Genomic DNA, 16,783 nt, shown 5'->3' with positions numbered 1-16,783 from the left:
ACACAGCAACACCTCTCGTCCCAGATGATACGGGGTCTGGCAGGGGGGGAAATGCGGGTGGGGGGGGGGGGGTTACTTTGCTCCGCCTCATTTTGTTTATAAATAAAGAACATATGTTTTCTGTTCTCCAAGGCCCTCCCACAAGCCTGGTGTATGGAGGAACCCATCCTGGCCCTTTTCAGAACGGAGTAAGACGCAGAAGTGTTGGGTTTCACTAAGGCGTTGCTCATTTCAGCTGCCAGAATCCACATTTTTTACACTGCTTGCAAGCAGTTTAGCAGATGCAGCGCATATCTTGTTTTTCAGAGTATTTTATATCCCTCTTTGATAACTCCCCTTGGTTTTTAGCTGTTTATTTTGTTGCTTTTAATCAAATGCTCAACCTACAGTGTCGTATAACTCATTGATTTGAGTTCATAATTTCTGTCTAGGCTATATATTGGGTCCCCTGAAAGGAAAGATATGTGATGATATTAGGTATCTTGGATTATAAATGATAGGTGCAATGTGCTATGCTGTTCTGAAATGCTGTTTGAAATAAAAACTATTCCTTTTGAGACAGGAATGAGGGGGGAGGTTGGAGGTTTTGACTTTAAAATCTAGGCAGGGTGTCACTAAACAAAAATCTTGTTGAGTTTGCAGACCCTCCATGCCTTTTAGCACAATACTGTCACCATCTGGACCACAGCTGAAAACTATTAGGTACCGCTACAACTTCCTCTTCAGAATTCCACTGGCTTTCAAGGCAAGTTCGTTGCTTCTCTCTAGTATATTGTATTTTCATTTAACTTTGAGACCATTCTGAACTCTCTTCTGGTTCCAGCTCTGTTGCTAGCAGGTACTGTTTTGGCTGTGTTTTGTGTTTTTTTGGTGTATTTTTTCTGTCTCTGTTAAGACGGCGAGTAAGTAAGCAGAATGCTTATGGAAAGTAAGCTGGAGCTTAGCTACTGATCCCACAGTGGAATGCAACAGGGTAAATTAATAAACAGATTGTGTTGTGATGTCTCCTAACTTGTTGAGCTTAGCAAGCAAAATTCCATGGTTGTTGAAAGCGGCTGGAGACACAAAGAGTCATTGTGTTTCTGTGCCATTATGTTGGGACTGCGCTACGTGTTTTTGCACAATGTCAAACGGTGGTAGGCTCAGATGGTTGACATTAGTGGTGCCAAATAAGAGTTTTTATAAAGTGACTTTTGAAAGCTATTTTTATTTTTTGTTGTTTCCGTTTTTTCCTTAGTTTTAGCCGAGGGACTGTTGTTTTCTGTTTTTTGGAACTTGGAGGTGTTGTTTTTTCTTTCTTTCTTTGTGGAAGAGATCCTGCTAATACATTTCTGGATTTCTGATTTCAAGGAGGACTGTTTACACTGTCAAAGTAGGTCATGCTGAGTTATCTTCTCCTAAATTCTCATTCCAAAATGTAAACTTTAACTGAGTGAAAACAAGGAGTGCTTTTGACAAAACAAGCCTTTCTTGCATGCATTATTAAAGTATGAAGTGTATATGCTCAATGATTAGTGACCCACAAATGTTTAACACTAAGAAAAATGAAAACTAAAATAAAAACTATCCAAAGATGAACATAACTCACACCATACACATGCTTAACTTTTAGGACACTTTTACTAATTTATTTTAGTAAGATAATTCTTTGTTTTGAGACTTTAAAAAGTCTCCCTAGTGTTAAATTGATACTTGATTGCAATTTTCCAGTTCCGGTCGGTGTGGCAGAGATACTGAGCGGTTGGTTTGCAGCCGGACCTGAATGCTGATGTTTGCATCAGGGCTTGGGCTTGTCCTTAAATGCTTTTGCCGGAGCGAACGAGCTGCAGAGAGCAGTGCTTTGAGAGATCCCCTGGGGCCCATATGTTTCCTTCCACCAGTACGCCGGCTAGCTGCGCAGTCCTGGTAGATTTTAACCGCGTTGAAGGGTCAGTAACGATGGCTGTCTGGACTCTGGGTCCCACTGGACGGCTGTAAATCACAGAGCCGGATCCATTAGCCGGACCTGAGCGAGTGGAGGAGGTGGTGAAGGTGGGGGGGGGGGGTTGTCCATGGGGAGGCCGTATCCATCCAGTCAGCAGAAGAGAAAGGAAGCGCGGAAATACAACCCCTGTCTGTCAGTCCGTCTGTTTTCCGTCCGTCTGTTCCCACTGCGAAGCTGTCCGTCCGTCTGTCTGTCTGTCTGTCTGTCTGTCTGTCTGTCCCAACTGATGCTGTCTTTCTGTCCATCTATCTGTCTGTGATGATGTCCGTCCATTCGTACGTCTGTCCGTCTGTCCGTATGTCCCAACTCTGACGCTGTCGGTTCCTCCTCCAGACCTGGCCAGCCGAAGCATGTGTCAGAGTGTGTTTCTCAAGAGGATAGCCAGGCCTCACACTAATGTGGGCTTCCTCTGAACGTGGGACTGCACTGTACGTTCAAAGTGACGGCGAGGTTTTCTAGAAGAGCGTGCTGTAGTGTGATTGTCGGTTTAACTGTGTACTGTGTCTGTGTTCAGTTTAAATATTATCGTCTGTTTGGTTGATATTGGTAAGAAATTATCGATTTTATAAATACATTTCTACCGCTGGTTTTCTGGTGCTCAGCCAATCTCGTTGCTCTTTAAAGGGCAGTAGCCAGTGCAGAAGGATACTTACTGCGACTGTTCAAATACAATTATCTGTTTGTTGTCTGGGTTCCACAGTAATGCTTGTTTGCCTGCCTGGCGCTGGTAAAAAACGGGCCTTGGACCAGTTTGGCTGTTTGGCCACTTGGCAGATTGTGTGAATGACCACTCGGAGCTAATTCACAATTCAGTTTATTCAAATCCTGATGTGACACTGCTAAACTGGCATGAGTTTTGTGGGTGAGGAGACAAAAAGGTTATGAGGTGGGGTCCAATATAGTCAGACCAATCTGACCAAACAGAGAATCCGAGTGTGATCACACAGCACTTTTAATTAGCGCTTTTCATTGCACTTATCAGTTGGGTTCATTCACATTTATTTGTCTTTACTGGCTCATTCCATTAACTGGGCTAATGTTATTAAGGTTTTCTGTTGGCAACTTTGCAAAACAAGCAAAAAGATCCAACAGTGCATTTCTGGTAGATTCACAAATATGATATTTCCAAGCATGTAAATAAATTGTGAATAATGCTAAAGCAAATTATGAGTTAAATCTGAACAGTAAAATGTGAAAAGGCATCACGAAGACCTCAAAAAAGATTAGTCCAGCTATTTCCACAACAATAAGTAAATACTAAATAAATCAATAGATAAATACACAAATTAATTGGGCAATATGAGTCATGGTGTGGGTGGGGGAGGGCTATCTGTATGGCTGAATTGTGCCATTTTGTAAGGTAATGGTGAATATCACATGCTTTTGCTCTTCGCACTCATGATTTATGAAATGTAATAAACTGTCACTGGAAAGAAAAAAAACCAGGGAGATTTAGCGTTTGGGGGAAATGTGTGCTTTTAAAGCTTGGATTATTGGGGCCATTGGTGTCCATACTGCCCTGGCCCTCGGTGTGGTCGTAAAGTGGAGAGCAGAGACCAGGCCTCGTCCAGCTTAAATCAGAGGCTTCTGATTTCCCTTTGGAAATAGACAATGCCTAGTGGGGAGGAAGCATTGCTGTAAAGCACTCAATAAACACCAAACACACCTTTATGTCCTGACAGCTCACTCTTCCATTCTCAACTGGGATTTTGGCTTAGTCTGGCGTCCTGACTGTTTGTGTGTGTGTGTGTGTGTGTGTGTGTGTGTGTGTGTGTGTGTGTGTGTGTGTGTGTGAGAGAGAGCGAGAGCGCGCGTGTTTGAGAGCATGCATGTTTGAGAGAGCACGCGTGTGAGAGAGCATGTATAGGGCATCTCGAAGGAAATACGCTTTCATTGCACTCTGCTGTGAGTGCTGATGACCTTACCTCACTGGGAAAGCTTTCCAGGAACCTTTGACTGAAGGCTACGGTTAGGGAAACACGGGTTATCTGTTCTGCTGTGAGAGTTGCAGATGAGAATATAAAACACTCATAGTTACAGACAGTGTGTGTATGGTATGGTATAACCACAGAGCTTCCGCTAGCACACATTTATGTCCATGAATGACCATCCAGTCTTTTTTTATCTCATCCAAAAGTCAGTGAATGGTATATGTTTTTTGGTCTTTTTTGCATTTTATCAAATAACTTCAGTCCTGAGAAGATAACTTTCAGAGATCGTTTGCCCTTACCAGCTAACTATTGGCAACATTGTTTCACATCAATTCACATGCACAACAGGCTTTACTATATCACCGTATGTTTTATTATTTTAATGTCATGCAGGAACAAATACTTTGTGTTGCCTTTTAGTTGATGGTTGACTATTTACGAAGTGTGCCTCCATTGGTGCTGCCATTGTTGTGTGACGTCAGAGAACTGCTTCCCGAGATTCTATTGCACTTTTCCTAGTAGGAGTTTGGAAAAACCCTATTTCCAGGTTGTCTGAAAGACGCTCTTCACAGTTTAGTCCAACTTTTGCAAGTAACCCAATTGATTCACCAGTCAAGTGCAGTAAACACACAGTATTATTGTTATTATTATTATTATTATTATTATTATTAGTTCATATTTTCATTTCAAATTTAGGTTTTTTTCTGTTTGTATTTGTGCCTGTGTTCTATGGTTAGGGACACAATAATATCACCAACAGTAAATAAAGCCAATACAGACCCACCTTTCCCTGCCAAGTCTGTGTTGCCTTGCCTTCAACCGAAAGGAAAGGAGAGTAATAGTGAAGGAGGGTGCTGATATCTGTGAGTTTCTGCTGACGGATACGGTGTGGATGAAATGCATTGAGAGTAAGTCGTTCCATAAATAAACTGTCAACATATCCGTGAGAAACTATTATACAGATCCATGATGCCAGTTTCTTATACCATATATATGGAACCTGGACCATTTCCGCTGCTTTTAAGTCAGAGAGCTCAGATAAGCTACACATATCAAGGACAGTAATGAATCGCTTAGACAGAACCTGGCCAGCGTACATATATTAGAGCTCTTTAAATGTCATCTTTTTGTGAAGTTGTCACAGGAATGGATGGCTGAGCTTTGTCTGTGCTGCTGTTGTGACAGTAGCATTTGGTCCACTATCTGAGAGATTAGGCAGGAGGAAGGTGAGAATCTGTGAATGGCGCAGACATAACTGCGTCTCCTGTCCCCGCTCATTTAACTTTGCATTACTCTTGGCGACAGCGCAATCTTCTATAAATAAAACGCTCTCATTTTTATAGTCCTTTTTTAAACAGCCGCACTGTTTGTGTTGCGGAACTAAAGGACTCCGAGAACTCTCTTGCACATTTTCACTGTTTTTTTTCCCTCTGCATATTTTACATCCAGGCTCCAGTAGCCTAAATACAATAGTTTTTGTTTTTATAAAGTTATATAGTAAGTATAGATAGTGTATACTGTAAGTATTTGGACAGTGATATGATTTTTGTTGTTTTGGATCCCCCCACACATACTTTGTTTTGTGAGACCAAAAGTTATTGGACAAATGAATGTAATATTTACTTGGTTGCAAATCCTTTGCACACGTCGGCTGCCTGAAGTCTGTGGCCCATAGACTCTGGGTATTTTGCCTGGTGATGCTCTGCCAGGCCTGTACTGCAGCCATCTTCAGCTCGTCTTTGTTTCTCAGGGATTTTGTTCTAGGGGATTTTTACAATGCATGTTGAATTGGATTCAGGTCAGGTGACTGACTTGGGCAGTCAAGAGCATTCCCCTCTTTGGCTCTGAAAAACTCCCTGGTTACTTTAGCTGTGTGCTTTGGGTCGTTGTCCTGCTGCAAGGTGAAATGCCATCCAATGACTTTGGACGCATTTGGTTAGATCGAGCTAGAGAAGATGTTTCTATTCACTTCTGCTGTGTATCTGTATCATGCTGTTGCCGTCATCAGTTAAATCATCAATAGACAAGTGAGCCTGCTTGAGTGGCAGCCATACATGCCCAAGCCATAACACTACCCCCTCCATGTTTCACAGGAGTGCGGGTGCTTTGAATCATCAACTGTGCACACAGTAAGGCTTTGTTCCAGAATGCTACTGTTTTTAAAAATATATATTTCTGTATTATATTTTTATCCTGGCTGTTCTTGCAGATCTGTAGTGATGTGCATCTTGTGGTGAATCTGCTTTGGTTAGGCTGGTGGAGTCTTCTCTTTCATTTATCCTTTGGCGCATCGATGCCCACATCATGGAGAGTGAGCCTGATCTGTTTGACAGTAGATACGTGCCCTTGGTCTACCAGGTTGTTTGTTATTGCTGAGTGCGTTCTTGCTTCTTAACAATGTCCCAAACAGTTGACTTTGAAGCAATGTTTTGGCTATATCTCTTATGATTTCCTCACCCCATGGTGTCCTGGTTTACTCGCATGATGTAACAGCAGTGAACACCCAATGCTCCATACCTGGATCACCTGTAGACCTTTCTTGGCTTTCTTGTACATCTGCTTAGCTTACTGATGCAACAGCACACAGCTGGCCAAGAAACTGCTGAGCAGTCAGTTGTACAATTTATACTGTCCCCCAAAATAGGTGGACTATATATAAAAAGGCTGAAATTGCAACAAGGTTCATCCAATACGGCTGTAAAAGCCCTCAAAATAAAGCGGGCAGTCTCCACTGTAACCTCATCTTCACCATTTCAAATCCAGTATGCTGGAGTACAGGGCCAAAACAACTGTTCAAATACGTACTGTATTTACTTACTTACGCAGTACTTTACAATACACAGTACTTACTGTGTTTGTGGTTGTGTGACAGTGAGAGAGACTGACACACATACACATATATACATACACACACATGCACACACACACACCACACCTTGTTCTTGAAAATAGACTTAAAATGAACCCCTGCTGAGAGAAAAACAGGCAATATGCTGAGCAGTTAGATTTGAGAGACTTGGAGAGCGTGAGTGGAAAATGTAACCTGCGTATGGTTTAAATAAGCTCTGTACTTCCTGCTGCAGTCTACGGCCTCTCCCACTCATTTCAACCACACCCGTGTGGAAAAACACGCCACAAATCACAGGGTTTCTATGTCTTCTTCGGTTCTCACTCTTCCCAAGGCCAGAGGTTCATGTACGGGTGTCTAACGTCAAAATAATTTAGTTATTTTAGCTGTTGATTCTGTGTTTACAGAGGAATTTCGGAGAGTAGAGGGAAATGCGTAGCGGTCTGCCATTTGCAAGCTGAAAAATAACGAGAGATAAGCTGACACAAATCGCCGGTGATAGAAAAACTTGGTGATCTGTTTATTCGGTTCGTTTCACCTTGTAGACAGATGAAAAGGACGGTCTTTTCGTTTGCGGTATAAAGGAGTGTTTATGGGCTCTGAGATGCTTTGTTCGTACTGCAGTAATGGAGGATACGGCCATTTGAATGACAGTTACATCTAAACAAAAGCACACCGGGACACTTTAAGGTTCTGAGGAGCTGATGAAATGAAGCCAGTAATGTTAGGAATAAGGAACCAAATAGGCTGTTCTGCTCAGACATGCATGCGCTCAGAAATGAAGGCATACCGCGACAGTTATTGCGCAGGGCAGCATTTGATCAGCTAAGTTTTCTCATAGTAATTGCAAAACCTACAGTGGCGGGTTTTTTGAAAAACACCCTGCCTGCTTTCACACCATTATAACTGTTGAGGTGAGTTTTACTTCACCCTGAAAAAGATTGTGGAGACTCAATCAGTCCAGCAGCCTTTTAGCCGCATGATCAATGCCACTCAGTACGGCTGAAATTACTTTACCCGTAAACTCTCACTTTCCTATTGTACGATTTCTCTAATGGCCTCATTGGAAAAAGCCAGACAAACGACTTTCCATTTTCCAACCCGCCATTCATTCATTAAGTCTGGTAATGCTACCAGCCCTGTAAAATGTACAGGCGCAAATATTTTTTATTATTATCATTATAATAATAATAATGAAAATAATACATTGACTCGGGGTGGTGTTGAGTTTAGTTTGGTAAAGAAATGACTTCAAATTTGCTCATTGTTCTGTTGTGGCTGTTCTGGCAAAGAAAACCATGTGCTAATAACAAGACTGTCCATGAGCCGCAGGAACCATAACCCTGGAGATATTTAGTGCCAAGCTGATCAGATTCAGCCGTACTCTCAGTACCAATCGATACTGCCGTAAATCAGGTGCTGCTTAAATAAAATTGATAAAGAAATAAAGGCCTATAAACCATATGCAGACCTCCGGTGAATAGATGTTTCAACAGGGACAGGGGAAGAGGAGTCCATCTCGCTTTTTAGTGCTCCGTCTCTCTGAATATCAGGCTGCTGAGGGACCACTGCCTGTCAAAAAAAACAGCCAATTTTCTTAAGTGGAGCGCGCATTAAGAGAGACAAATTTGCAAAAAAACTTAGCCCTTCTTTAAAAGCCGGCAATAAACGTCTGTTTTGGAGTTTAATCTTTCTCCAGGGTGCGTTTGGGCAAACTGTCCGTTTGTCTATGGAAAAAAGATAAAGCCACCGGGCAGAATAGGGGTGGGGGTGAGGCGGGGGGGGGGGGGGGGGGTGTGTGTGAGGGGGTCTGTTTAAAGAGAGACAGCTCTTTAGCAGTGTCACGCTCTCTCTCTCTGTCTGCCTTTCCTCCACATTAAATTCATTATTTACGAACTTCAGAGCTCGCAGAGCTTATCGGGCGGTTTCAGCAGCAGCTGGGGGCTCATGGGAGTTCTGTAGCTGGCCCCTACAGTGACTTGCCACCGGCAGGTTCCTCACCTGTTGCTCTGCCTCACCTTACTGCTGGTCCGCAGGTGGGCTGCTACAAGAGGCCCTCTGTAGTGCCTGTTCACAAGATGCTGGAGGGCAGACGGCTGTTGTCAAGGATAGGCCGCATGCCAGCCGGGTTTTATTCGGTCCTCCATGTTCCAGCACGGGCTGGAACTGCACGATATATTGTTTATGTATTGTCATCGAGACGGGAACGTGGGAGATGGGAGAAACGGATCGCAAAAGACTGCTTGAACCACGATGAATAGTATTTATTTAAATTGATGTTCTGTTAAAGTGATTGGGTGTTCATGAGCAATTTGTTTAATAAAAGCATGTTGGGAAGAATGTATTAAAAATATATATTATTCAGTTGGCATAGGCTATTCATTGTCTGGGGTATATGTTAGCAGTGTACCTGAAGCAAAAAGACATTACAACTGTGTACACTTCAATATTTGCTTGTTTATCGCCAGTCATATTGTCAAGGCAGTATTCAACAACATTATCGCATATCGCATATTCCTCATATTGTGCAGCCCTGATGTGATTTCTCTACTTTCCCAACGTCTCTTAATGAGACTCCTGTGACCAGGTGTCTTTGGTCGAGCTCCGCTCAGTGCAGGTTCCTTACGGGCTGTCTATCACCCGTCTGACACCCTGAACCTGCCGAACGCACGCTCCCGGAGCTCTTCACCAATCACGCCGGGCCGAGCGCTATCTGCTCGAAGCGCTATTCTTCACAGCCGGGGCTGGGCTTGATTGATTTCACCGAACATCGAATCGTTCGCTACAGAAGATACCGTTAATGACTTGTTAAAGGGGTTTGTGTTTTGAACACACCTTGCGGGGTGATGAAAGTGAGCTTTCTTGTTCTTTTCTTTTTGCCATTCCCCTGGGGTATTCGCCCGAGAGGACGTTTTTGTCTCTTCTCTCCTGGGGGTGACATAGTGAAATGACGGAGTGGTTTTTCGTTCCACGGGCACCGCGTGGGGCAGCCCTTTGGTCCTCCGCCTCGGCGGGAATGATAAAGCGTTTTAATTAGACTCCGTCTGCGCCCGAATCCTATGCATCCTCCACACAGCACAATCCAGCGACATATTAAGGCACCGCCACTTTGTATACCATGACCTCACTTTCTACCTCCTACTGGCATAGCCATTTCATTCAGGTGCAATATTATGTCATCAGTGTGAAATATTAATGCCTGCAATTGTATTACGGCTGTCGTATATTTTTATGTATCATTAATGTCTCGCAGGTATAATGAGCTGAAGAAGAAAAACTGTGGCTGCACATCGCTGAGAGAGAATTAAAAAAGAGAAAAATGTCAAAGAAAAAAAGCTCTGAATCGATGTATAATATATGTGAAAGAGTTATTGATACCCAAGGTCTTTGAGCGGAGTTTGAGTAAAGCAATACTGCAGATTGATATGCCTGTTACAAGCCGCATCTAAAAAGCTTATCTTTCACGGGGCTAAATTACCCAGAGAATTGATCTGGAGATTGAGAGTGCTGAAAACATAATAACCATACCAGCAAAACAGAGCATGATAATAGTAACATAATACTACAACTTTGTCTGCAATAAACTTATACCTTTAAATGACTGGTTTTAAAAAGTTGACAAAACGAACTAACTGTGACTCACTCACTAACTGGGGCACTGTGTTGTTCCCCCCTCGCTGACTGTTAATCTCAACACCGAGTATGTTTACAGGGGGTGTGGTTATTTTCCATTTTTCATTTCAAACTGGTTACCAATGTCATTTTGCTTACCAGAAGAAGTGTAATGAGTACAATGTCCTTGAGTCAGTGACACTGAGTCAGTGGACTGACCTTCTGGTGCTGGCTTTGTGTTGTCGCTCGAGTGTAGAGTAAAAATGTGTGTGTTTGTTTGTGTGAAAATAGGTGTTTTCGCTCATTCTGTGTTTTTTTTTTTTTTACCCTCCTCAGGCAGAACTGCAGCAGATTCCCAGAAGGCTGAGCCCAGACCCTTTTCCACCATGAACCGGGCGTTTAACAGGAAGAAAGGTAAATTACCCAGAATGCTTCTCTGTTTCGGGTGTCCCTGTCTTTGCCTCTGCAGAAGCTTCCGGAGGAATGAGGGGAACAGGGCTCTGGACTCATCGGGTCACCCGAGACCTCCTCTTTATGACAAATCAGACATACCAGCAGCCATCTGTCCCTCCTCGCCCCCTCCAGACTGGACTGGTGGGTTCCTTAATGGGCTGAGCCCGCTGATTCTCTGGCGGCCATTTTAGGACCTGGCTGCTCTGCTCTGGTGGCCCATGTCCCTGGCAGACGCTCACTGAGGACAGACATTACCTGGGACAGGCTCCGGCCCTCGGTGTGAACAGGGCCTTCAGGGTTTTTACCATTTCATATTGCAATACAGTGATACATGCAATGTATTGCAACGCAGTGCCAAAAAGATTTTATATATTGCACTACAGTGTCGGAAGCATGCGATATATTGCAATACAATGTCAGGAACATGTTATATATCGCAGTACAGTGCCAAAAGAGTAAATATACTACACTACAGTGCCAGAAACATGCAGTATTTACAAAAATACTGATGTGTTTATTGCTCTATATGTGTAAATGATATAAATGTATTTTCAAATACATCCCTGAAATCAAAAACTTTAATACATTTGTAATACGTGGTGATTTCCAATTTTCTTATCTTCAGTTGCATGTAAGTTTTTTCTTCAGCATGCCGGGGTTAAATTGAGGACCGGCTTCATCACAAACCAGAATAATTGGAATCAGTCAGGTCCAATTCAGAGGGTAATAACAGCGACTTCATTTCAATTGCAGATTCACACTATTCTGTGTGCGCTTTCTATTAATGTGTTCATTTATTCGGCCTGTGCCCACACTGTGTACACACTGCACTGTTCTATGTGTACCGGCCCTGCACATGGGATGAAGTCATCTCTCTGAGGCCTACAGAAGCCCCTCATAGGGAGACAGAGCTTCCCTATTCTCCCTGGAAGCTCTGACCACTTACCCCTGGAAAACACAGAGCGCTTTGCAACAAAGCACCAATTATACTCATGCATGAAATAAATAATCTATGGTGTTTTCCGAGAAGATGTGAGTAGCCCCAAACGCAACCCCAAACGCCATTTGTTTGTTAGTTTGCATTTGTGCACTTTATATTCATTGTGATGGAACATTGTTATGTGGGTTTAATATTTCATACTAAGCATGGCAGATAACAGTGCGGTACAGTAATGCCACAGTGCCACTGTAATGATGAGGGTGATCAGAGTCTTATTAATTGTGGCTGTGTGCCGCTGGTGTTTATCAGACACCGCTCATCGCCATTCTGGCTCTGTGGGAACGGGCCTTTCTGTGCCATACTTAATCATCTCTGCGCACAATGGATCCAATATTGAATGTTGAAAAATTGATAACATTTATCTCTTGCTCTCTTTCTCACTTTCTCCCTCCCCCTCTCTCTCTTGCTCTCTCTATTCAATTCAATCCTCCCTCTGTCTATGTATGTTGCTCCTAGAAGAGGTGCTGGAATTTAGGGGCTCCCAGTCACCCGCCCCTCTGAAGTCAGTCAGAAATCAAACACCCTAGACATACCGAGCTATCCTGTGAGTGAGTGGGCTCATCCTTCTGGGCTCTCACAAGTGGTCCTCATTTTAAATGATTCACAGTGGAATCACTGTGGAAGTTTACATACTCCTGTGCCAGCTGATATGTTTCCTTTTCATAAATCAAAGGGATTTGTGCAATTATTTATTTGTGATTGATTAAGGGCTTTGTCACACAAAGAGGGCAGGTGGTTGGTTAAGGGACTTGTCACACAAGGAGTGCAGGTGATTGGTTAAGGGGCTTGTCACACAAGGAGGGCAGGTGATTGGGCTTGTCACATGGCTATTATCATGCTCCTCTTCCCCCATCTCATCTGAGGTGAGTGCTCAGAAGTGCTTTTATAGAGACCTTTCTTTTATTCATACTTTTAAATCCATAATTGATATAATTTATTAAATATTTTTCACCCAAGGATATTTTAATTAGCCCTTCCTGGGAACACTGTTTTGGCAGGTTGAACCTTTTAAATCCCTCTAAGACCAGTCATACATGTCTGTGTCTGATCCAAGACTCAGCCAGGCCACATTAAACTCTTTTAATGTTTTCTTGGCTGTTGCATTTTCTTCCAGTGTTTTCTTACTGAACATGCAATTTGGGGTAGCAATCATTGACTCCTGAAAATTATGTCTTGCTCCACTTTAAAAACAAAAACGTCAAACCTATTATCATCCAAATGCATAATGGAGTAAAAGATTTTCTGCTGCTTGTAAATTCATAAATATTTGTTCTGAAAATAGGCTGAAATATTAAGTTGCGTCTTGATCAACTATTGTTCTCAAGACCGTCTCAGTGCTTTGTTGTCTTATTGCAACTCATTGCAATTTATCAGAATGCACCGTATCAAGAGAAATAATACATTTCAACTTTGATTGCTGTGATTATTGTTTTCTGTTTGCGGTGGGGTTTTGTTGGAGAGAAGCAGGAGTGCTTCTTATCCTCTGACCTTGGGTCAACCGGCTGATGATTTAATCAACGCGAGTGCCGCTATCTGTCTGTGATCGCAGACACAACTCAGCCCAACGCTGTTCAGTCATCAGTACGCTTTTCCGTGTAGCGCACTGCAGCGTCTCACCGAGGATATTTACCCCTCCAATGTCCTGGAGTCTGACACAAACCACGCGGTGTTGTTCACAAACAGGAAGACGGGGTTTATTTACATTCCAACAATGTGGTCAGTTTACATTTCAAACCTCTTAGCGCCCCCAAAATCTCCTTCATTAAGCCCCAGAGCGGGATTCCGTTTCTTACTTAGACTCTTAGCGGAGTCTTTCAAAGCGGGAACTGTATATAGGACAACTTTAATTGTAAATCCTGTTTCAAAGGCTGTTAATAAGATTAGGGAATCCAGACTGATGTTTTATTAATGGCAGGAACAGGCTTGCCTCCAGGCCGTGCCGTAGTTATCCCTGCAAGCGCTGGAAGGGTTTATCGCATCCCGCAGCCTCCGCGGGGGCTGCCACTGAATATTAAAGTGCAGATGAGTTATTCTTTCTCCCAGTGGCGGAGCATGTACAGGTTAAATGAGCTGCCCCTTCTCATCTGGACCACCATTCCCACCGGTAAGGACTGCGATGGAAGGCCGACCTACCTTCATTCTTCAGAGTTACAGAGGCTTGGAGCGTTACGGAGAGGCTAGTGTGAGGTTAGACTGTGAAGGGTTGAGGGTGTCACGTTTGATCGGTTCATTCACTTTGACAAATGGCAAATTGGCAATACTAACCCTTTCAGACTTGAAGCTTTCTTCAGTGGAATGTAAAACCCGATTGGACTGCAGCAAGACACAGTGTAAACATCACCTATAAAATTAATGGAATTACATGTCCTGTTACGCATATGTAGAGTACATTTGCGTGCATCCTTTCAAATGTTATATTGCGACAGTCCTCCATTAATATATATTTTATATCTGATCGATGATATTTATATCGCAATATATTCAGCAGAATGTACGTATGCCTTTGGACTCCGAGGCATAAATGTGATACATGAGATATAAAATAGATATTGGTATATTATGTGCCCATACAATAGTGTGTGTGTGTGTGTGTGTGTGTGTGTGTGTACGCACTTGTTTGCATATAAAGAAAGGGGAAAAACATTTTTGGCTGATAATAATTCAGGTATATCGCTGCGGTGAATTTCAGTTGTCCATAATGTTTATGCTCATCGCCCAACCTGTAATTTGTCTCACGCGGAGCTGAAGCGCTCTGTCTCTGAAGTATGTCATTTCATCGCACAATGATTTCTGTTCCTCACCCTAATAACAGCAGATAAAGGGCCGCGACTGGAAACCCAACTGCAAAATTAGATGCTGAGGTAACAGAATATTTTGGAGAGAGAATTTAGCATAGTGCCATTTCTACCAGAAATACCCAGCGTGCGTTCTTCTCCACAGAAATTCAATTTCAAGATATCCTTCGGTGTGATCAAGATTGCATCTTTTTGAGAGCGGTACTTCATAAATTGGCGCTTTTCAAGCCTTAATATTAGTTACAGTGCTGCAGAAGGCCATGGCGGAGTGATCTAAAGAGCGCTGTGTACAAGGAAGGGGCTTATGGCACTGTCAATCAAGGGCCCTTATTGAAACCCAGATCTTCTTCAGTCCAGTGGCCCCATCACTACGCTGAGGCCTGGAGGCCTGTTTGGTAGAATGACACGCTACAAACACTCACCTTTTAATCTGAAAAGGTTGTTCAATATGTATTTTCCTTAGATTCCTGTAATATTCTGGAAGATTTGTACTGTAAACATGAGGAACATTTGACATGAGCTCATTTATATTAGAGCTGCACAATGTGAGGAAAATATGCGATATGCGATAACGTTGAATATTGCGATGACAACATGACTTGCGATAAATAAACAAACATTGATGTGTGCACAGTTCTAATGTCTTTCCGCCTTAGGTACACTGCTAACATGGGCCCCATTTCATTGGTTCCCAATACAGTTGCCTGTCAGCATCAATGAACACTGACACACAATGGGGAAAGATGGGCCAAAATTATTAACACTGGTTAAACACTGGTTGCATTTAAGCTGCTGCTGATGTTAGCTCTCTCTCTTTCTTGCTAACAGCGTCACCTTAATAGCTACACCAGACTAATTGTTCTATTAACTAGTAAGTCCTTTATAAATCAAATAGTATGGAACAGAATTCTAGCTGATCATACAGCCATTGTGGTGCTAATGCTCAGAAATGGTAGCTGCTCATATATCCAGCGGGTCACTTGTACTGAGAACTAGCTGATCGAACTGATTTATGCACACCCTCCTCTTATAGTTTTGTCCAAGAGCATTTCATTGTCATCATTAGAAAGGGGACGGGGTAAAAACCGGGTCCAACCTCTACGGCCTGTGACATTTTCGCTCCCTTCCATGCAAGCTGCTGCTCATGTCACTTAGCAATGATTGAATTACCCCAACCCTCCCCTCCCCCAGAAGGGGCTATCACACTCAGGACATTGGCAGCCTTGCTTTTAATATTCGAGACCGATTAACTGATTTCCTGCGACGGGGCTGACCTCTGACCTCACCAGTGTTTAATTGTGATCTGAAGGAGCGTTGACTTAGTGTCATTTACAGTAGCTTTCCGAATTGACCTTTCAGTCACTCTACCAAAGTCCTGCAGGGTGGGGGGGAGGATGTGTGACCTTTACTGCGGACCATGGGAGGGGGAACAAGAGCCCAGCAGGACTGAATAAGCAAAGGCAGAAGATGGATGAGTACATGCGATCTGTAATAAAACTAGACCCTGGACTTTAACTGCTTAATAAAATGCAAGTCTCGAAATGCCAAAGCACACTCCATTTACCTTCAGTTCCGACCTTAAAATGGAGGGTCATATTATCATCAGAGAATCGAGAGTCCTTGCTTTCCCTTAATGAATGAATCAATGAAAAATAACCCAAACACATATACAAACAAAACCGTGCCTTTCCCAAAATGTCTAATAACGTTTTTGATTACTTAATTAAACATCTGTGGAATGCAGTAGGTGCTGGGAAACTTTACTGTAAAGCTCACTTTGAAGAATGTTTTGTTGTTGCCCAAGGAATTCTAAGTGTGAAAATGAGGGATTTTCTGAAGACGTGAAACCGTTATCTGGTCTGGGGGTTTTGGTGTGCGTGAAACTGTCTCACAGGGTTTCTCTGAAATAATGCCTGAGAACAAAACTACAGATAATGAGCTTGGTTACTTGATGGTTGCTAAGCCTGGATTTTGTCCCTTGTAGGCTAGACAAAGCAGAATGTAATTATAATTAATGAATACTTACTGATGTCGAATGTACTGCTGCCTGTCTCTGATATCTCTAAGCGGTAGAGAATTCTCTGATATCTCTAAGCGGTACAGAATTCCGTGCTTGCTGCCTTCGATAACACTATGATGTTCTGTAATGCAGACATTGGA

At 42.8% G+C, this 16,783-nt stretch overlaps 1 protein-coding gene across 5 annotated transcripts in view; it reads left to right on the top strand.

The window, feature by feature from the left end:
- Positions 1-16,783, top strand: part of gulp1b (GULP PTB domain containing engulfment adaptor 1b) — a 106,993-nt gene that overhangs the window by 69,052 nt on the left and 21,158 nt on the right. For 3 of the 5 annotated variants that reach the window (XM_061226239.1, XM_061226240.1, XM_061226235.1), the window contains exon 2: positions 10,716-10,789. In XM_061226239.1, the coding sequence (XP_061082223.1) occupies positions 10,762-10,789 (28 nt within the window). In that variant the 5' untranslated portion in view covers positions 10,716-10,761. Of the gene's footprint in view, positions 1-295; positions 478-642; positions 750-1,243; positions 1,373-10,711; positions 10,790-16,783 lie in introns of those variants that run through there. The other 2 variants (XM_061226238.1, XM_061226236.1) reach the window with 2 other exon arrangements.

Source organism: Conger conger, chromosome 17, assembly GCF_963514075.1.
Source record: "Conger conger chromosome 17, fConCon1.1, whole genome shotgun sequence".
Classification (NCBI taxonomy): Eukaryota; Metazoa; Chordata; class Actinopteri; order Anguilliformes; family Congridae; genus Conger; species Conger conger.
The sequence above is the reverse complement of the archived record's forward strand: the minus strand, read 5'-3'. Positions and strand labels throughout refer to the sequence as shown.